General features: G+C 42.9%; 1 protein-coding gene across 13 annotated transcripts in view; it reads left to right on the top strand.

Moving 5' to 3' along the window:
• The window catches only part of LOC121575045 (calcium-dependent secretion activator 1), a 155,384-nt gene that overhangs the window by 118,326 nt on the left and 15,619 nt on the right, over positions 1 to 21,439 (top strand). For 2 of the 13 annotated variants that reach the window (XM_041887842.2, XM_041887833.2), the window contains exons 8-21: positions 3,219 to 3,358; positions 4,207 to 4,273; positions 4,845 to 4,953; positions 5,075 to 5,287; positions 8,276 to 8,287; positions 11,509 to 11,645; positions 11,928 to 12,115; positions 13,294 to 13,395; positions 13,535 to 13,598; positions 13,804 to 13,927; positions 16,821 to 16,889; positions 19,468 to 19,574; positions 20,248 to 20,277; positions 20,875 to 20,883. In XM_041887842.2, the coding sequence (XP_041743776.1) occupies positions 3,219 to 3,358; positions 4,207 to 4,273; positions 4,845 to 4,953; positions 5,075 to 5,287; positions 8,276 to 8,287; positions 11,509 to 11,645; positions 11,928 to 12,115; positions 13,294 to 13,395; positions 13,535 to 13,598; positions 13,804 to 13,927; positions 16,821 to 16,889; positions 19,468 to 19,574; positions 20,248 to 20,277; positions 20,875 to 20,883 (1,371 nt within the window). Of the gene's footprint in view, positions 1 to 3,218; positions 3,359 to 4,206; positions 4,274 to 4,844; positions 4,954 to 5,074; positions 5,288 to 8,275; positions 8,288 to 11,508; positions 11,646 to 11,927; positions 12,116 to 13,293; positions 13,396 to 13,534; positions 13,599 to 13,803; positions 13,928 to 16,820; positions 16,890 to 17,843; positions 17,880 to 19,467; positions 19,575 to 20,247; positions 20,278 to 20,874; positions 20,884 to 21,439 lie in introns of all 13 variants that reach the window. The other 11 variants (XM_041887843.2, XM_041887837.2, XM_041887844.2 and 8 more) reach the window with 9 other exon arrangements.

The raw sequence follows: 21,439 nt of genomic DNA, 5'->3' as shown, positions 1-21,439 counted from the left end.
TGAAATGCTCAGTCTGATCGTGTAGGCGTGTTAATGCAAATGTAAATATACACATATACAATAACAGCACTTACAGTTGACCGGGGCAGCTTTAGCAGGGCAGAAATTTGACGAACTGACTTGTTGTGAAGGTGGCATCCTATGACGGTCCCACATTGAAAGTCACTGAGGTATTCAGTAGTCATTCTACTGCCAATGTTTGTGTGGTCGATTTTTTTCACCTTTCAACAACGGGTGTGCCCGAAATAGCCAAATCCATTAATTTGAAGGGGTGTCCACATACTTCTGTATGCATTCAGAAAGTATTCAGACCCCTTCCCTTTGTCCACATTTTGTTACATTACAGCCTTATTCTAAAATGGATTAAATACATTTGATTCCTCATCAACCTACACACAATACCCCATAATGACAAAGTGAAAACAAGTTTTAAGAAATGTTTGCTAATTTCATATTTAAATAAAGTATAAATACCTTATTTACATAAGTATTCAGATCCTTTGCTATGAGACTTGAAATTGAGCTCAGGTGCATCCTGTTTCCACTGATCATCCTTGAGATGTTTCTGCTACTTGATTGGAATCCACCTGTGGTAAATTCAATTGATTGGACATGATTTGGAAAGGCACACACCTGTCTATATAAGGTCCAACAGTTGACAGTGCATGTCAGAGCAAAAACCAAGCCATGAGGTCGAAGGAATTGTCCGTAAAGATCTGAGACATGATTGTGTCGAGGCACAGATTTGGGGAAGGGTACAACATATTTTTTTGCAGCATTCAAGGTCCCCAAGAACACAATGGCCTCCCGATGGTCACTCTGACAGAGCTCCAGAGTTCCTCTGTGGAGTTGGGAGAAACTTCCAGAAGGACAACCATCTCTGCAGCACTCCACCAATCAGACCTTTATGGTAGAGTGGCCAGATGGAAGCCACTCCTCAGTAAAAGGCACATGACAGCCCGCTTGGAGCTTGCCAAAAGGCACCTAAAGAACTCCCAGACCATGAGAAACAAGATTCTCTGGTCTGATGAAACCAAGATTGAACTCTTTGGCCTGAATGCCAAGCATCACGTCTGGAGGAAACCTGGCAGCATCCCTACGGTGAAGCATGGTGGTGTCAGCATCAGGCTGTGGGGATGTTTTTCAGTGGCAGGGACTGGGAGAGGGAAAGATGAACGGAGCAAATTACAGAGAGATCCTTGATGAAAACCTGCTCCAGAGCGGACCTCAAGATTCCTCAAGGTTCATCTTCCAACAGGACAATAACCCTGCGCACACAGCCAAGACACAGCCAAGACAACGCAGGAGTGACTTCAGGACAAGTCTCTGAATGTCCTTGAGTGGCCCAGCCAGAGTCTGGACTTTAACCCAATTTAACATCTCTGGAAAGACCTGGAAATAGCTGTGCAGCGACGCTCCCCATCCAACCTGACAGAGCTTGAGAGGAACTGCAGAGATACCCAAGAAGACTCAAGGCTCTAATCGCTGCCAAAGGTGCTTCAACAAAGTACTGAGTAAAGGGTCTGAATACTAACGTAAATGTGATATTTCAGTTTTTTATTTTTAATGCATTTGCAAAATTTTATAAAACCTGTTTTTGCTTTGTCAGTATGGGGTTTTGTGTGTAGATTGATGAGGTGAAAAAAACTATTTAATCAATTTTAGAATAAGGCTGTAACGTAACAAAATGTGGAAAAAGTCAAGGGGTCTGAATACTTTCCGAATGCATACAGAAGTATGTGGACACCCCTTCAAATTAATGGATTTGGCTATTTCGGGCACACCCGTTGTTGAAAGGTGAAAAAAATCGACCACACAAACATTGGCAGTAGAATGACTACTGAATACCTCAGTGACTTTCAATGTGGGACCGTCATAGGATGCCACCTTCACAACAAGTCAGTTCGTCAAATTTCTGCCCTGCTAAAGCTGCCCCGGTCAACTGTAAGTGCTGTTATTGTGAAGTGGAAATGTCTAGGAACAACAATGGCTCAGCCGCGAAGTGGTAGGCCACACAAGCTCACAGAATGGGACCGCCGAGTGCTGATGTGCGTAGCGTGTAAAAATCGATGCAACACTCACTACCAAGTTCCAAGCTGCATATGGAAGCAACGTCAGCACAAGAACTGTTCGTCGGGAGCTTCATGAAATGGGTTTCCATGGCCGAGCAGCCGCACATAAGCCTAAGATCACCATGCACAATGCCAAGCGTAGGCTGGAGTGGTGTAACCTCGCCGCCATTGGACTTTGGAGCAGTGGAAACGCGTTCTCTGGAGTGATGAATCACGCTTCACCATCTGGCAGTCCGACGGATGCCAGGAGAACATTTGGTGGAGGAGTAATAATGGTCTGGGGCTGTTTTTCATGGTTTGGGCTAGGCCAATTAGTTCCATTGAAGGGAAATCTTAACGCTACAGCATACAATGACATTCTAGATGATTCTGTGCTTCCAACAATTTGGGGAAGGACCTTTCCTGTTTCAGCATGACAATGCCCCCGTGCACAAAGTGAGGGCCATACAGAAATGGTTTGTCGACATCAGTGTGGAAGAAATTGACTGGCCTGCCCAGAGACCTGACCTCAACCCCATCGAACACCTTTGGGATGAATTGGAACGCCGACCGCGAGCCAGGCCTACTTGCCCAACATCAGTGCTCGATCTCACTAATGATCTTGTGGCTGAATGGAATCAAGTCCCTGTAGCAATGTTCCAACATCTAGTGGAAAGCCTTCCCAGAAGAGTGGAGGCTGTTATAGCAGCAAAGGGGGACCAACTCTATATATATATATATATATATATATATATATATATATATATATATATATATATATATCCCACCTGAACAGGCTGAAATGGCAGTTATTATTATTATTATTATTATTAATATTATTTCAATTTTTTTGTTGATCTTTTTGAAATTAGCTTTCTCAAAAAAAAAAAAAGGAATATAGTCCTATACAAGTGGCTGTACTCTTTTTTATTTTATTTTTATTTTTTGGCGACCCCACTGCAATTCCCCTGGGTCACGACCCTCATTTTAAATACCACTGTCATAGTTTGTAAATACCACACAAAAAAACGTGAAAATCTAGTTTTTGACTGCATTGCCCCTTTAAAAAATAAAAGATAAAAAATGTAATTGTGTAGTCATCATCAGATTTCTTAATATCTTAATCTCTCTCTTAATCTTAATTTGTCTAATACTTTTCTCCTCCAGGTGGTCCTCCACCCGACCCCTAACAGCCCCAAGGCATCAGAGCTCCATAAGATGGCCCTCACCAAGGCCTGCCCCGACCAGAACCTTCAGATCAAACTGGCCATCCGCATGGACAAACCGCAGAACATGAAGCATTCTGGGTAAGCATGGACAAGCCGCAGGACATGACGCATTCTGGGTAAGCATGCACAGACCACAGAACATGAAGAATTCTGGGTATGAATGGACAAGCTGCAAAAAATGAATTCTGGGTAAGCATGGACAAACCGCAGAACATGAAGCATTTTGGGTATGCATGGACAAGCTGTAAAACATGAATAATTCTGGTTAAGCATGGACAAGCCGCAGAACATGAAGCATTCTGGGCAAGCAAGGAAAACTGCCATGCAGGTCTTCCTTAGGAAAGAGGTCTTCTGATCCCAATGGGACCTGGTATAAAAATAAATAAAGTCTGCTACTTTAATGCTCAACATTCTCATGAGACCAGAGGAGCAGAGGAGGATCTCCAGCGAGGGTTTTCTTTTGGGATTTATTTGTACCTTTTCATCCATTTCTCTACAACTCCTCCGGCCTCCTCCTTGGTTTCCTTCCTGGCCTAATTTCTAGCTATAGTGGAAAAATACTTTGCATTGTATTGTTTTACCCCCTCTGGTGGTACTACTGGCTTTGTTTTACATTTAGAGAGCAACAAAGACACTAGCTTCCAGGCCAACGTGACTCATTCTCACTGCGCCAACCCAGGGTCATCCACTCTGCATAAAACATCAAAACATTTACAACATCATCATATTATGAACAGTGATTAGGTCAGCCTCTCTTTTCTTTGTAGTAGGGGATACACTCCTTGCTATGAATGTAGTGTGGGCTAAACCTTCTGATTCTGTTGCTGTTGTTACAACACAGGAAACAACAATAGCCAATTGTCATACCATTACCATGTAATCATTACATTGCCATGTAGCAATTGTTAAACATTTTTTTCTGGCAGGTATTTGTGGGCTTTTGGGAAAAACGTCTGGAAGCGCTGGAAGAAGCGTTTCTTCGTCCTGGTGCAGGTTGGTACATCATCAGCCTCTGAAATATCAGGTCTTTGGTCTGGTCAAATGAAAGGTCATTCAAATGATTACATCACCAAAACAACCAATAACATACAGTTGTGGTCAAATGTATTGGCACCCTTGCACTTCACAATGGAGTGAAAATGGAGTAGAATGCTCTATTTTCTCTTTTCAAAACTTGTTGAATGGCTATGTTTACCCTGTAGGCAACTACAACTTGCCACAAGTGAGATAAATTACACAGTAAACGAGAATCACCTGCCTCCAACCAAATGAATTTGAATTCTGAATAATTTAGTCCAGGCCATTTTTTTATTGGTCCTGTGCAGTTGTAAATCAAACAAATACAACACGTGTGAACACCAAAGGTTTTTTCAATTTCAACTTATTTTAGCAGAAATAGTGAATCGTGACTGTAACTGTATCTGCCTAAAGGGGTCGTTTTCACACACAAAGATAATCACTTTTTAATCGCCTTCTTACCTCGAAAGAAGCTCGATAAATCACAGCAATTCACCATGTTCCTGAGCAGATGAAGTGTATGACGTGTCTGTCCTCTCTGTTGTAGGTGAGCCAGTACACCTTTGCCATGTGCAGCTACAGAGAGAAGAAGTCTGAGCCACAGGAGCTGCTACAGCTGGATGGCTACACTGTGGACTACACCGACCCCCAGCCAGGTACATATATACACACATGCACGCACACATGCACGCAATCACAGATGGACGCACGCACACACACACACACAAATGCACGCACACACACAACCTGTCCCTAAACCCTCCTCTCTGTCTCTAGGTTTGGATGGCGGCAGGGCGTTCTTCAACGCGGTGAAGGAGGGCGACACTGTGATCTTTGCCAGTGATGACGAGCAGGACCGCATCCTGTGGGTCCAGGCCATGTACCGGGCCACCGGTCAGTCCCACAAGCCTGTGCCCCCCACCCAGGTCCAGAAACTAAACTCCAAGGGGGGCGCCGCCGCTCAGATGGATGCGCCCATCTCCCAGTTCTGTAAGTAAACCAATACACAACCTCAGCATCGGGCAGTTTCAGGTTTCATCCCCACAATCCAGTGACAGCTCTCACCCATAACGTTTCACTACGCCATGCGTCTCTCCCCACGCCACACTGCAGCCACATACTTAAACACGTTGCTCTGTAGAACTAAAGTTAACACACACGCACACACTTCCCTCTCTTTGCTGTTTCACACAGAGTACTCAGCATCTTTTGGGCCTCCACTCATCGTCACCAACCAGTCACACATGACGTGTTTAAAGGTGCAACTTCATATGACTCTTCCCCCATCGGTCTGCCCTGTCTCTCTCTAAACATCAACCAAGCTGACAAACTAAAGAGAAAGACTGAATGACGGCCATTGACGTAGAATCTAGATTAAACCACTAAGAAGATGATTTGGTCATGAAACATCAAGCTTAGCACCTTTTAGCCTTTTGAATCCTTTTGAAACCTTTTGAATCTTTTGAGAATGTTTTGAGTTAACAGTGGTACTTAAGTGTTGTTTTTGTGACACTGCTAAGGTGTCAGGGAGTATTGCCTAAACACCCCCAGACCCCAGCATGTTGTATGGTGGAAAACAACAGCTGTAACAGAGAGTGATGACTTTCTGAGTCCCCGCTCAGCCCGGCCCTGTCTCAGTCCAGCCACTGCTCAGTCAGCCTTCTCTGTAGTGTTAACTGCTTCTCAACTTGCCACTCTACTTGTACCTTTAAGCAGCCTACCTACCCCCACTGGTCATATACTGTACAGTAGCAAAGTGAAGGTAAGACTGTCTCTAGTAATGTGGCTTCTGCAACACGTACCTACCTACTTCCTGTTGTAACCATCTCTTCTGTGTCCCCTGCCCCTTATTTAAAACCTCACTTTGAATCACAGTTTAACAATGAAATAGGACAAAAGGATTTTAAGCTAACATGATATGCATGCATCGTAATACACTTAGATTTTTTTTACACTTCGTAAACACACTGAAACCTGAACAGGTTGAACTTGGGGAATTAGTACCCTTTAGTAGCCAGCTCATTCTGTTATTTTACAACACTAAAGAACTAGCCTGGTAAAACCAGACTGAATGCTGTGCTCACCATTGTTTCAATAAGGTGAGTGCATCATTCAGTCTGGTTAACCAGGCTACTAAAGAACACTCCACAGTAATAGATCCTGCTATTCAAAAACGAACACGATAACTTATTTTGGTGGGCATCCTTCCTTCAACTCCTTTAGTTATTTTAAGGATTATTCTAATGTCCAAACCGTTTGGTTAGAATTAATGGGTTGTAGAAAATATATGTTTTTAATTAATTACACTCTAGTTTTCATCCGTTTCTATAAACATAATCTATAGACAAAAATTCCCTGTGGTCTCTCCATTGGTGTCTTTGTTGAATATGTGATCGTTCTTCTGGTTATTTGGTTACCTCCACTATATAAGACCAGCCATTCTGATGCCATTCAATGCCCCCTCACAGTGGCACAGACCTCCTCCCTCTACCCCCCTCCTCTCTGAAACACTGTGCCACACCAAACGTACATGTTTCACCCCACCCTGGTGGTCTTGAATGGCACAGGGGCCATAACATACACCACACCACCCTGTTATTCGCCTCTCTCTCTCTCTCTCTCTCTCTATCTATCTCAGTCTTTGTCTCTCTCTCTCCCATCAAAGCTCTGCTGCAGATATTTTATCTAGATGCTATGAAGGTTCCGGAGCACTGATTTGGAAAGATAGGAGAGTACAGTACTTACCAGAGAAGTTATGAGTGTCACTGCTCATTACCAGACAGCATCACTTTGCTTTAAGTGGACTCCGATATTCATATCCACATAATAATACAATATTCTGATAAAATGACATTAGGTGGATATGTCAGGTGAATTCCAATGGAGTTATCTATTTAGATTATGTTATTACTGTTCATCTATTTTTCCTCTAAACATTATCTTGTAAGCTGTCCAGTGCCTTCATAGATTCAGAAGAGGACACTGGCATCATTTACACATAATAATAATAGTAGAACTAGAAGTTGTTGTTTGACTGCTGGATGGTCCAGTCCTCCTCTAGTATAAACTGGAGAAAGCAAAGTGACGCTATCATATTGTGATGGTAATGTATAATGTATGTTAGAATAAGATACAGATGTAGGATCTTAATTTGATCACCCTGTTGCAGGATAACCTCCCTGTAATGCAGGACATTTACCACTTGTATACAGTGTGTTTGAGGTTTAAAAAGGCTTGTCAATTCCACTTTGAAATTTCAGACTTGATTTTGCCTTACGAAAAATGTAAAAACGACTACGGAAAATAATTATAATCCACATAATAATTCACATTTCCTGTTGCTGCAGGATTAATTTCCTGCTATAGAAAACTGGCTCAAATTAAGATCCTACATCTGTACTATAACTAGATCAGAATCCAGACTAAATCAACCGCAGCAGAGTGATGATAACCCTTCTCTCTAACGCTTTCTCTCTCTTTTTTTTTTCTGTCATGCTCTCACTGGCCCTCTCCTTCTCTGTCTCTTGATCTTCTCTCTTTCACTCTACATGTCTCTCTCTCCCTCTCTCTCTCTCTCGCTCTCCAGCTCACATATCCACACATGCTCAGCACACCACCACCGCCCACACACCTCTTTCTCTCTCTCTCTCTCTCTCTCTCTCTCTCTCTCTCTCTCTCTCTCTCTCTCTCTCTCTCTCTCTCTCTCTCTCTCTCTCTCTCTCTCTCTCTCTCTCTCTCTCTCTCTCTCTCTCTCTCTCTCTCTCTCTCTCTCTCTCTCTCTCTCTCTCTCTCTCTCTCTCTCATTTTGGTACAGGTTGTTGTTTTTTGAGTTGTGTTTTTCTTACTCATGCTTTGCTTGTTACCCTTCTTTAGTATTGCAACTGCTAGGTCAGGGACTCTCGTGTTTGCTCTCCTCCAGCCTTGTTGCTAGTCTTTATGTTATTCTGGTTTGTCCCTTCTTACCCCGCTGTCTTCTAGCTGGACTTAAGGGTAAGTGCTTCCCTATAGCTGGCACAGATCAGATAATCCCCAACGATTATCTGACAAATGCAACGTGCTTTCTCTCCTCTTTCCCTATCCTCCTCCTCTTAAGTACCCTCGCTTCATGTCTTTAGACAGTAGAAAACGTATTTTTATGTTTGATTTCTCCTCAATCTGAGATTTGAAGTAGCTATAAGCTTCCATTCTTGACGGTTTAGGATGCATGTATTTGATTCTTAGACTTATCATTTGGTTGTAGTTTATATTATGGTTATTATTATGTTTTTTTGTTGCATAATTGCCTTCTCTCCTTAATCTTATTGGTGTCCAAGGACCCCTCAGAGTAAAGCAGAGAGATGGCCCAATGTGACATGATGCCATCAGAAAATAAAATACACTAAATGACTGCTTTAGGCAATCTAGTTGTGAATCCATCAGCAGTTATGGAAATTCAATTTAGAGCGCAGTAGTGGACAGTCAATTTTTTCCCCCTAAGGGAACTTCAGGGCTTGTAATCAAGCTTGTTTTGTTTTAGAAAGTCCTACAATTCTTTACATCACTAACAAATGATTGAACATTTCCATATTGTTCAATACATTTTTCAGAGTAGAGCAGTTAGAAAGCTGTGACATGTTGAACATTTTGGTTGTGATTAGTTTGGACCCTTTTAGCAGGGTAACATGGGTCATGCTTTACTTCCGAGGGCTCAATTCATAGCCGTGGGAAGTAGGGGTGCTGAGGGTGCTACAGCACCCCCTGATAAATCCCCCAAAAAATGAGTGGAGAAAAATACTCCTCAGCGGCCATGGCTCAATTGCTTTTGGTTCTTTTCTTTTGTCCTCTGTTCACGAGAGTTGGCAAATATGTACGTGGAGTATTCTGAATGCAGATGACAAGGAGTAGCCAATGGCACCGCTCCTTACCATACAATACTCTGGAAGAACCCTCTTACTAGATGGGCCTGTAGACAGCAGCTTGCCCCCCATAGTAGCACCTCTAGGAGGGAACAGATCTCATTTTGGTTTCTTTTGATTGCCCTTTGATTGCCTGAATAGGGGAACACCTTTGTCATGTGCCTATTATTGCGTTGATGGAATTACATAATTTTTATTTTTATTTTTATTTACCCCTTGCCATCTCCCAGAGAATGATCTACATGTAGTTTTGCCTCTGTTGGCTTCATGCTATAAACCCATGTACTTGCACCAAATTGTACTCCGGTAGTTGGTATGCCTGTTAGTTGTGCTCTGTAGAGATCATGAATACACTGCAACACACTCAAGTATTGTCAACTTGCAAATGGTAAGAGTAAAAGGAATGCCCCAAAAATTGAATCCAAACTCTGAAAATGGATCTGCAGATGCATGACATAACATTTTGAAACATTTTTGAAAGCACAATGAAAAGTCACACTGTTCTACAGCATGTGATAGTATTATGTTTGTCATTGAGCATTTATGAATTACTGTATATTCATTATGGAAAAACAATCCAATCTTTTTAACCAATCTTCTTGCCTTTAGATGATGACGTCATCATCGACAAGAACTCACAAAATATGATAGCCCCCATAGTCCATTCAGTCTGTTATTCCAAAATCAACCTCCATTTCCTAATTTAAAACAAACAGAAGAGATATTCCCCACTCCCTTCTTCCCGCCCACCTTCAAGCACTTTCTATCACACATCATGCACCTCACTCTGCCCTATCACAAACTTTCTCTCACCCCAACCCTTCCCCACTGCCCCCGTAACTATCCCACCCCTTCCGTTATCGCTTCTTCCCCACTTTCCTGGCACAGTCTGTATCTCCCTCGTCTATTTATCTCTCTCTGTCTCAGTCGCTTTCTCAGTCCCCTTCTCTCTCTTTCTCTGTGTTCACCCTCTGTTTCCCTTTTCATCCCATTCTCACACCCTCACTTTTGAACTCTATCTCCCCCTACAATTTCCATTTTTCTATCACACTTATCATTTCTTCCCTGTCTCACCCATCTCTCACCTCTCTCTTCCCTGTGCTCACCCCTCTGTCTTAACCTTAGTTCACCCCTCTCTCCCTTTTAACTTGTGGTAGGGCCTTTTTTGTCAGTGCCTAGCAAAACCAGGGATACATAGTCTGTTGGTCTAGTCCACAAGTTGCTATAGATCAAATTGATCAGAAATACAGTGTAGACATTGTTCATGTTGTAAATGGCTATTGTAGCTGCAAATGGCATATTTTTTTATGAAATATCTACATAGGCGTACAGAGGCCCATTATCAGCAACCATCAGTCCTGTGTTCCAATGGCACGTTGTGTTTGCTAATCCAAGTTTATCATTTTAAAAGGCTAATTGATCATTAGAAAACCCTTTTGCAATTATGTTAGCACAGCTGAAAACTGTTGTGCTGATTAAAGAAGCAATACATCTGGCCTTCTTGAGACTAGTTGAGTATCTGGAGCATCAGCAATTGTGGGTTCGATTACAGGATCAAAATGGCCAGAAACAAATAACTTTCTTCTGAAACTCGTCAGTCTATTCTTGTTCTGAGAAATGAAGGCTATTCCATGTGAGAAATTGCCAAGAAACTGAAGATCTCGTACAACGCTGTGTACTGCTCCCTTCACAGAACAGCACAAACTGGCTCTAACCAGAATAGAAAGAGGAGTGGGAGGCCCCACAACTGAGCAAGAGGACAAATACATTAGTGTCTAGTTTATTGAAACAGGCGCCTCACAAGTCCTCAACTGGCAGCTTCATTAAATAGTACTCGCAAAACACCAGTCTCAACGTCAACAGTGAAGAGGCGACTCCGGGATGCTGACCTTCTAGGCAGAGTTGCAAAGAAAAACCATATCTCAGACTGGCCAATAAAAAGAAAAGATTAAGATGGGCAGTCTGAGATATGACTTTTTCTTTGCAACTCTGCCTAGAAGGTCAGCATCCCGGAGTCGCCTCTTCACTGTTGACGTTGAGACTGGTGTTTTGCGGGAACTATTAATGAAGCTTCTACAGATTCACATCAGTAGCTCCTTATTTCACAATCCAGATAAGCTCTATTGACTCTGTCTGATATGATGCAAGTTGACAATGTAAAGCTGTAAGTGTTTATAATTTGCCCTAGCAGTAGCCTTAGCCAGACAGGCCCAGTGTTGTGTTGAGATAGAGAGATATGCTGTACTATTTCTCTGTGCCTTACTGACACCCTCTTCCTCTGAATCCTGTCCTTTTCCCTGTGCTGGTTGGACACAGACGCAGACAGAGCTCAGAAACATGGCATGGATGAGTTTATCTCGGCTAACCCCTGTAGCTTCGACCACACCTCCCTGTTCGAGATCGTCCAGAGGCTCACGTTGGACCACAGGCTCAATGACACCTTCTGCTGCCTGGTGAGTGGCATTCTCCAAACCCACGGTACGGTGGAATGAGAATAAATACAGTCCTGGGCACTAAAAATGTATTTTTTATCAAAATGCTGACATTTCTTGGAACAATGTACACTGTTAATATGACTGAGGTCATGGTTCAGTCAGGGAAAGGGGTTTGTTTGTGATTGAGATCATGGTGCTAACCTCTTTAAAATAGCTCTGATGTGATGTGTAGGGATGGTTTAGCCCCGGCCAGGTGTTCTAATCTAAACTGTTAAACCCCCTCTCTGATGTAATGTGTAGGGATGGTTCAGCCCGGGCCAGGTGTTTGTCCTGGATGAGTACTGTGCCAGGAACGGCGTGCGGGGGTGTCACAGACACCTGGGTTACCTAGGGGACCTGCTGGAGAGGGCGGACAGAGGAGCCATGATCGACCCCACCCTGCTGCACTACAGTTTCGCTTTCTGCGCCTCCCATGTCCATGGTAACAGGTAAAATCTACACCCGATTGAACCCGGACCTACTGCTCGCCAATCCAAAGTCTTAACCATTAGACCAAGAGGACATCCTCAAGGTGCGAGGGCGACATTTTGGACAAGTCAATGTTCATCACGAGGTAGCACTGGCAGTGCTAAATCACCACCATAGTCTATCGCAAGAGAGACGGAAACATTTCGTACCACAAATACACACTCAAAGGTCTTCAGATGAAATATAAGGAAAGAAAAGCTGGCCATAGTAAGAGGAGAAAAGGGTTAGTCATCAAACACAGCAGAGCACTATTGCTTTATGATTCCCATTGTTATGTCTTTGTTTGTCATGAATGTTTTGCATGTTATTTATTATGATTTTAATCATGTACTTTGTTATCATGTCATCATTTTGTTCTATTTTTTTATTAATCAGTTATATTTACCTTGGTTTCCACCGTATTCCTCTTTTCTTTTCCCTCCTTGTCTTTTGTTGCTTTATTCAGTCTCATTATGTCGATATTGCTCATCCCCCATGCATCCCTATAAAGTCAGAGAGGGCAGCAGTTACTGGGGGCCACTGATGGGTTTTGAGGGCCCCTGGGCACCTAGCGGCGCCCAGACCCCAGAACCAGGGGCTGGCTCGAAACGGGGAAGCAAAAAAATGAAGTTTAGGAAGAAAAGGGATTCCAAATTTCAGCTCGCCCAAGAGCCCATCAGGTAAGATAATGTACGATAAAATGTACCTATATGTACATAGCTACTTCAGTTACCTCGTACCCCTGCACATCAACTCGGTACTGGTACTCCCTGTATATAGCCATGTAATTTGTACTCGTCATTGTTATTCGTTATTCACTGTGTATTTATTTGTCGTGTATTTTTTATTAAATGTTTTATCTTGCAAGTAAGCATTTCACTGTTAGTCTACACCTGTTGTTTACGAAGCATGTGACAAATACAATTTGATTTGATGTTTGTCTGTGTAAGAAATAATATTTAAATTTGGTAAACATGCTGAAGAATGATTCTGTTTCACTCACACAAGCAGCAGTAAAATCATGGAGAACTGAAAGATGACACTGTTTAGGTGCAAATTGTTGCATTGTTCCTGTTTTGATGGACTCTAACTGGCGGCTCTAATACCGCATGATTCGCTGGGCTGATGTTGTGTTTGTACTCTATGATGTCATCCTCAGGCCTGACGGGCTGGGAACAGTGAAGGTGGATGAAAAGGAGCGCTTTGAAGAAATCAAAGAGCGATTGCGTGTGATCCTGGAACACCAGATCACTAACTTCAGGTGAGTGCTGCTGCCGACTGGCCATCCATCCATCTATCCGGCCTCATCATATACTATTCCATTGTTCTGTTCATCATTATTCTGTTGTCAGCAGTGATTTTTATATTTCATTGTGATTCAACTCGCTTCTCTCGTGTAGATATTGCTTCCCGTTCGGACGTCCAGAGGGAGCCTTGAAGGCCACGCTGTCTTTGCTGGAAAGGGTTAGTACATTTAGATGACTGCAATCTTTTCTTTCTCATTTTACAGAAACTTTTCAGTTCATGAATGATTCAGATCTCATTGCTCATATAAGCTCATATAAATGCTTGAAAAAGGACATTGAAAATGAAAACGAAACTGTAATAAAGTGTAATTCAGTGGAAAGACTCTAAGGAAGACTTGTCCTGTCCTGTTCCTCATCCTCAGGTGCTGATGAAGGACATTGTGACTCCAGTCCCACAAGAGGAAGTGAAGGGAGTCATCCGTAAATGTCTGGAGCAGGCTGCTCAACTCAACTACGCAAAAATCACAGAATATGCCAAAATCGAAGGTAACTAGCCATGATTTACATATACGGACACACCTTCAATATGCAATAGCAGTTACTAACTCTGTTGGTAAGTACTTGGTTGTTGTTGCTTTAAAACCTGTAACTGGTTGATTTTCTTTAGATGATGGTAACTGTTTTAGTACTTTAGTGACTTTTCAGTCATTCTGGGGCTTTCTATGTGGAACAGGCGCGTCAAACATTCTACTCTCTTTTGGAAGTGACTTGTCGTGACCACTTTGATTCCAATTTTAGCATCCTACAGTGGGATTCTTTTCAAGATAAACCTGGACCAAATTAACCTGGAGAAAACAAGCACTGAAGAAACATACTGACATCTCTTATTTTTTTGCCACATGAATTCAAGAGAAGCAGCCTATACAGTATTTTTCCACTTGACAGATTGGTTGTCACTTGTTTGTCACTCAGCCAATTAACACTCCCCTTTGTTTCAGGCAGGCTGCTTTAGCTGTGGTGTTCTCTTCTGTACTGTACTGTAGGTAAAGTTGGCTTTTTGTAGAGGTGTTGTGAGTAAAAATGCATTCAAATCCAAAGTTTTGGATTAAAGCCCTATTGATGTGCTGGCCTGGCCCCCATGTATCTGTACCTTGATTCTAGCTGTATCCTGGCCACTGGCATGTGCTGATTTAACAGTATAGATCTGGAATATATAGTATATTATATCTACAGTAAAGAAAAATATGCACTATATATACAAAAGTATGTGGACACCCCTTCAAATTAGTGGATTCGGCTATTTCAGCCACACCCGTGGCTGACAGGTGTATAAAATTGAGCACACAGCCATGCAATCTCCATAAACAAACATTGGCAGTAGAATGGCCTTAATGAAGAGCTCAGTGACTTTTAACGTAGCACCGTCATAGGATGCCACCTTTCCAACAAGTCAGTTCGTCAAATTTCTGCCTTGCTAGAGCTGCCCCTGTCAACTGTAAGTGCTGTTATTGTGAAGTGAAAACGTCTAGGAGCAACAACGGCTCAGCGGCGAAGTGGTAGGCCACACAAGCTCACAGAACGGGACTACCGAGTGCTGAAGTGAGTAGCGCGTGAAAATCGTCTGTCCTCGGTTGCAACACTCACTACCGAGTTCCAAACTGCCTCTGGAAGCAACATCAGCACAAGAACTGTTCGTCGGGAGCTTCATGAAATGGGTTTGGCCGAGCAGCCGCACACAAGCCTAAGATCACCATGCGCAATGCCAAGCATCGGCTGTAGTGGTGTAAAGCTCACTGCCATTGGGCTCTGGAGCAGTGGAAACGTGTTCTCTGGAATCATGAATCACGCTTCACTATCTGGCAGTCCGACGGACGAATCTGGGTTTGGTGGATGTCAGGAGATTGCTACCTGCCCCAATGCATAGTGCCAACTGTAAAGTTTGGTGCAGGAGGAATAATGGTCTGGGGCTGTTTTTCATGGTTCGGGCTAGGCTCCTTAGTTCCAGTGAAGGGAAATCTTAACGCTACAGCATACATTGACATTCTAGACGATTCTGTGCTTCCAACTTTGTGGCAAAGGTCATTTCCTGTTTCAGGATGACAATGCCCCCGTGCACAAAGCGAGCCCATACATAAATGGTTTGTCGAGACCGGTGTGGAAGAACTTGACTGCACAGAGCCCTGACCTCAACCTCATCGAACACCTTTAGGATGAATTGGAAAGCCGACTGCGAGCCAGGCCTAATCGACCAACACCAGTGCCCGACCTCACTAATGCTCTTGTGACTGAACGGAAGCAAGTCCCTGTAGCAATGTTCCAACATCTGGTGGAAAGCCTTCCCAGAAGAGTGGAGGCTGTTATAGCAGCAAAGGGAGGACCAACTCCATATTAATGTCCATGATTTTGGAATGAGATGTGTGATGAGCAGGTATCCACATACCTTTGGTCATGTAGTGTATATAGTAGCTAGAAGCAGATTTCCCCTGAACAAACCCCACTTCCTGATCAACTACTCTTTTCTGACTGTATCTTTACCCCTAGACTCCAGGGCCTCTAATCTAAGATTTATCATATAAATCTTACTCGTCCCCTCTTCTTCTCCTTCCTGGGGCCCCTTGTCCTACTCTCCCTCTCCTTTCCCCTCTTTTTCTTTGTCTCTCTTTCCTTTTCTTTCCTCTTGTTCTTCCTGCAGACCATTACCCTCCTCTCCCTGTTCCTCTGTCTGCTGTCCTCTTCCTCTCTCTCATCTCATTGGCTTCGACACATTTATCACCTCACATTTCTGTGATAAGTGGTTTTGAAGGCAATGAAAAATAATGCTTGGATTGGACACAGACAACTCAGCATCTGTCACCTGCATGTACTACAACACATTATGGAAAGGTTTTTCTTCATAGGCATGGACTAGCCATTACATATCACCATTTAGCTTTCAATTAGATATACAGTACTCTGTTATTGCTTGCACAACACCCTTTTGGTATCCCTACAACGTCATATGCAGTGCTTGCTTTGACATGCATGTCAACAGATTGATCCAAAATGTGTAGTCAATAACTAGAAAGACATACCTAGGGTGCCAAAGATACTAAGGTGTTTTATCCCTTACTATCTGGAAGATATACCAAGTAGACTTCTTTCCCCTATCCTTGTGATGCTGTTGGTCCAATATTAAGAAAATTGAACCCAGTCATCTGCAGCCCCAACCCAAGTCAATTCTCACCATGGTTATGTTCATTAGGCCACAAAATGAAAGAAAACAGACTGAACAGCGGAGAACTTCCTGAACTGTTTTCTGTTACAAAACATTTTGCTACAGTTTGCCCTAATGAACACAACCCAGGGCAGTTCTCTGCCTTTCCATCTCCTCTGACCTTTAACCTCTCACCCTAACCTCTGACCCCAGCCTCTTGCATGCCCCAATCCTCCTCTTTTGTAGGGAGAAAGAGGGAAATGTTTGAGCACCCTGTCTTCTGCTTGGCGTCACAAGTGATGGATTTAACCATCCGTGAGTACCTACCTCATCCTCTCCCTGTCTCTCCTCCCTCCCTCCTCTCAGCCATGTCCACTCCTCCTTCCTCCTCTGTGCTTTTTTTATCTGTCGCTCATGTCTGCGAGAGCGAGTGGGGAGAGAGAGAGCTGGTCTGTCTGGGGAGACACTGCAACAGCACTGTAGCGGTCCTACTATCAGGGACCTACAGACTCCCATCTGTCTGTGACCAACATGAATGATCTGTCGGTCTGGTCTGTAAGCTTCTTTCTTTTGGTTGGACATATGCCCATGCCCACCCATGTGACTTGAATGCATTTTTTACATTGCTTCTGTGTTATCTCCTTCAGTCGTCTGGTCATGTGTCAGTGAGTGTGGGCACGCCACGCCGCGCTTTGCGCTGGGACAGACAGGTATGAAGCTATGGCACTGCCAGAGACAGAGAAACCCAGAGAGGGAGGCAGTAGAGCAGAGCAGCAGCTGCAGGCAGAGCTAAGATACCAGGAGGACAGAAAGGATTGGGTGTACGCACACAGTGTTCCTATAATATGTATTTTATCTCAGCTCAACTCAACCCACCACCAGTCAATGTGTCCTGTCTTTGGTTCGTGCAGCTGTTGTTCGTCTTACGTCTAAGTTTACGACGGTCTAAAGCTTTGTCTTTCTGTTACTGTTAACTACATCCTGTTGTAGTTCCTTCTTTACTTTTGGACTTCTCCTTAGGCTAATCTCTCAACGTTTCAGCGTGTCTGTACCTACGTGTATGTCTGGGGAGTTTTGTCAATGATATGTCTGTCAATTAGCTACCTAACACACTCCTGCAGAGTTCTGGGACGTTTCCAGTGTTCTCTCTAAAGGTCAAGGGTCAGATGGAACATAAAATAATAACCATAGTGTGTTATAATCCTAAATATCTCCTCTTTTCTCTTTCTTGTCTTTCTTTTCTCTCCTTCTCTCTCTCTCTCTTTCAAGTTGAGAAAGATAAAAAGCCGGATCCAAATGATCCAGGTGAAGCCCTGTTTGACTTTTAGCTTAACCCCAATACACACCTACTGTACCTTAAACACACACACACACACACACACTGTATATGTATATATATATGTATCTCCTGTAACCACATACACATTTAAATACATACATAAACCCTCTCAAATTCCCCCTAATTTCTTGGCATGCCAACATGTAGCACACAATTATTTGTGGAGAGATTGTATTACTTTATAACAGTCATTTTCAGGGAAATTTATTTTTATTCAGTTCATGAATTGAATATAGAGGTGCGTGTTTCAATTCATGAAATTATTTTCCATAGTTTTTCCTGATACTATCATACATGTATTGAATAAAGCTAAAAAAATATCTCAAACTGATCAAGAAAAACTAATATGCACAGAAAAGGTAGCATCTCCAATGTGTTGAGAGAAATAATGCAATATGAGTTTACCTCAATATATCTGGCTATCAGTATCCAAATACACACTGAGGAAAATTCTGCATTATTATTATTTAATTGTCACACAACATAGAATCTGAAAGATTGTATGCAAAATGATGAGTCCATTCTCTGATAACATGACATATTTCATAAAACAGTTGAACACATTGGATATGGATGAAGTATGATACATTTGAGAATGATAATCACTACATTATCATTCTGCTCATTATACTTCTAAGGACCAACATGAAGGCTTTGCAAGGAGTATTCTGCCATTCCTCTGGCACTGCATGACCTCCTTCAGCCATTTTAACTATGCTGTGGGGTTCAGGGTCCTTTTTAGAATGCATGGCTAGTTGGCTACATAGTAGTACAGGTAGTGCATAATCGCACAACAAACCATAGTGTATGACGTGACAAAAAGATTATGAGAATAAATAGGCTACGTTGAACATATATTTTCTAAATTTAGACAGGTGATAAATGTGGTATGATAAATTTACTAAAATGATCTCTGTACAGTTCTATGTACAGTTCTATGTCCTCATTATTTCAAATTTAATTTGAGCCGTCTAATTAAATGTTCTAATGTTTTGCTAATTTTGCCACATTATCGTTAATGTTCTGACTACCTCATTTCACCACATTGAATTGTCCTAACTAATTTTATGTCAGCAGATGATATATGAACAAATCTGTGTCCAGGTACACCGTAGATCTTACAAACGATATTTGTTACAAACTCAACATTATCCCAGGCAGCAAAAGCATTAACAGCACAAGAGCATTTTGCATGAGTATAACAACGATTTTGGTTTCTCCGTGGGATTAATTTAGTCAGTCGATTCTACCTGACTGTGTTGTCCAATATCTCCTTACATTGACTGTCTACATACAATGCACCAGTACCAGTTTATATTGCGTGCATGCTTTAGAAACCATATGACACTCTCATCTTTAGTGCTAGTGGTCTGTGGGGTCTGTGTGAGTGAGAGGGAACCCAAAACACAGCTTAAGCACTTATCATGTCTTTCATTTCAACCATTTCTGGAGTTAACGATATAGATGGGGGGGGGGAAACATTCTAACAGAGACTGTTAGTAACCCCTCTCTGCCTAACTAACCCCTTCCTTACCCCTCATCCTTCCGCTCCAGAGAACGTAGGCCGGTTAGTCACGCCCGCCAAAAAACTTGAGGACACTATTCGCCTGGCCGAGCTAGTCATAGAGGTCCTCCAGCAGAACCAGGAGCATCATGCGGAGGTGAGTGGGTAACTCTTCCTCCTCTCATCCCTCTCTTTATCTATCTCACTTCATTACCTCCTCCGACACCTCCTCCATGGGCATGGAGGAGGGAGCTAGTCTTTTCCTGTTTATATATAACGCTGTCTTTGTGCATGGGTAACTTAAAAATATATACTTTTTCATCAATGATTTACTACACAGGTAGACATCCTTAATGGGAGATGAATAATGGATGTTAACATTGTGCCAGTGCACAATTTTTACCAAAGGAGGCATTTTAAAGTGGGAGAGTGGTGAAGTGTGCCATTCCCTTCTCCACGGATTCATCATTCATAATCCAAGTGGTGCAATGCTACATAAAACATTGGTTACCTTGAAAGATGGGAATGCCTGATTGATTTCAGCTCAGTATGTACAGTAGAGTACAGAACAGTATAGGTAGCTGTAATGTAGGCTAGCTGCTTCTAGTCGGACTGTACAGTAGGTGACGCATGCTCATTCAGTGTTACTTTAGCTGAGAAGTTGGAACATGAAATAGAAACAACACTAAATAGATATCTTTTTGCCTAAAAGTATAATAAACGAATGTAAAAGCATGTTGATCATGAAGATCTACAGGTGATCCTATGGGATCAATAAGATTAATGCAGATAAGCAGATTTATTCTATCTCTCTGACATATGCTTGACAGGCTGCAGTCACAAGTTCTGGAGATCAATCGGTACAGTATAATTATTTATCTTTCTCTTCAGTCCCATCACAAACCTCTCCCTATCTATCGCATGTTGGCCTGCACAGAGGCTAGGGCTGCCCTTAGTGTTGTAAGGCTGAGGGAAATACACTAGAGAGGGATGGGTGGCTGTTGTGTGTTGGTTCAGAAACATCAGCTAACATGCTGACTGTAATGCACCGCCATACTATAGGCTACACAACATCACTTTGATCATAGAGCATGTCCACGACTAGTCCTCTTCTCTCTAGCAGCATGTTGAAGTGAGCTATACCACAGTATACTCTGGGTGGTTCTTTTAGGGTTTGATTGAATCCCAAACTCCACCATGAACATATATCCTCTCCTTCCTCCATCCAGCTTTAAGTTCGGTTTCAAATCACGGTTCACTCTCTTTGAACATTTAGAACATTCCTCCTCCTTCCGGCTTCTCCTCTTCCATCTCTCTGCTTTCCCGCCTTCCGTCTAAGAATTGTTCCTCCACTCAGTAATCCTTTAAATAAATGCTTGATGCTGTAGATACATTCATGTGACTATCCTCCCTGTGTTTTCACTGTCCGTATGATCGGTGATGTTCGCTCCCTGCAGGGCAAAGAGGTATGTGGTGAAGTTGAATGAGAACACCCCTCCCCCCTCTAACCCTGTAATGGTTTGTGCATGTCCAGTAGATGCCCTGCCCCCCTTTCTCTGAAGTGTTGGTACAGTCCAGGACTGCTCTTTTGGGCCTGTTGTATTGGGACTGTTGTGAATGATGGTGCCTGCTGCAGCAATGGGGCTGGGCATGCTGTAGAGGCCGGGGCCTTGCCTGAGTTCCCTTCCCCCAACATAGGATGGAGCCCCCAGTTTACCTGTCCATCCGTCCCTCCTCCCTGGAACTATAACCCCCCTCCCCCCATCCCCACCCACTCCTCTCCCTGAGTCCACACTCTCTCCCCTGCCCTGTGTATGATGATAGTGATGATGATGATGATGATGATGGAGCACAACTTGGTCTGCTGCCTGTACTGTAGCACCAATGATTTATAGCATTGTAAATAGTCGGTGAAGGGGTGGGCATGTAAGTGGTCAGACAGGTAAGTGAGGACTTGACTGCAGTGCTGTCCCCCTGTGCTGTGTTAGCTACAGTGCCTTGCAAAAGTATTCATCCCCCTTG

The sequence above is a fragment of the Coregonus clupeaformis genome, chromosome 10 (genome assembly GCF_020615455.1).
Source record: "Coregonus clupeaformis isolate EN_2021a chromosome 10, ASM2061545v1, whole genome shotgun sequence".
Classification (NCBI taxonomy): Eukaryota; Metazoa; Chordata; class Actinopteri; order Salmoniformes; family Salmonidae; genus Coregonus; species Coregonus clupeaformis.
This window is presented reverse-complemented; position numbering and strand designations above follow the sequence as displayed.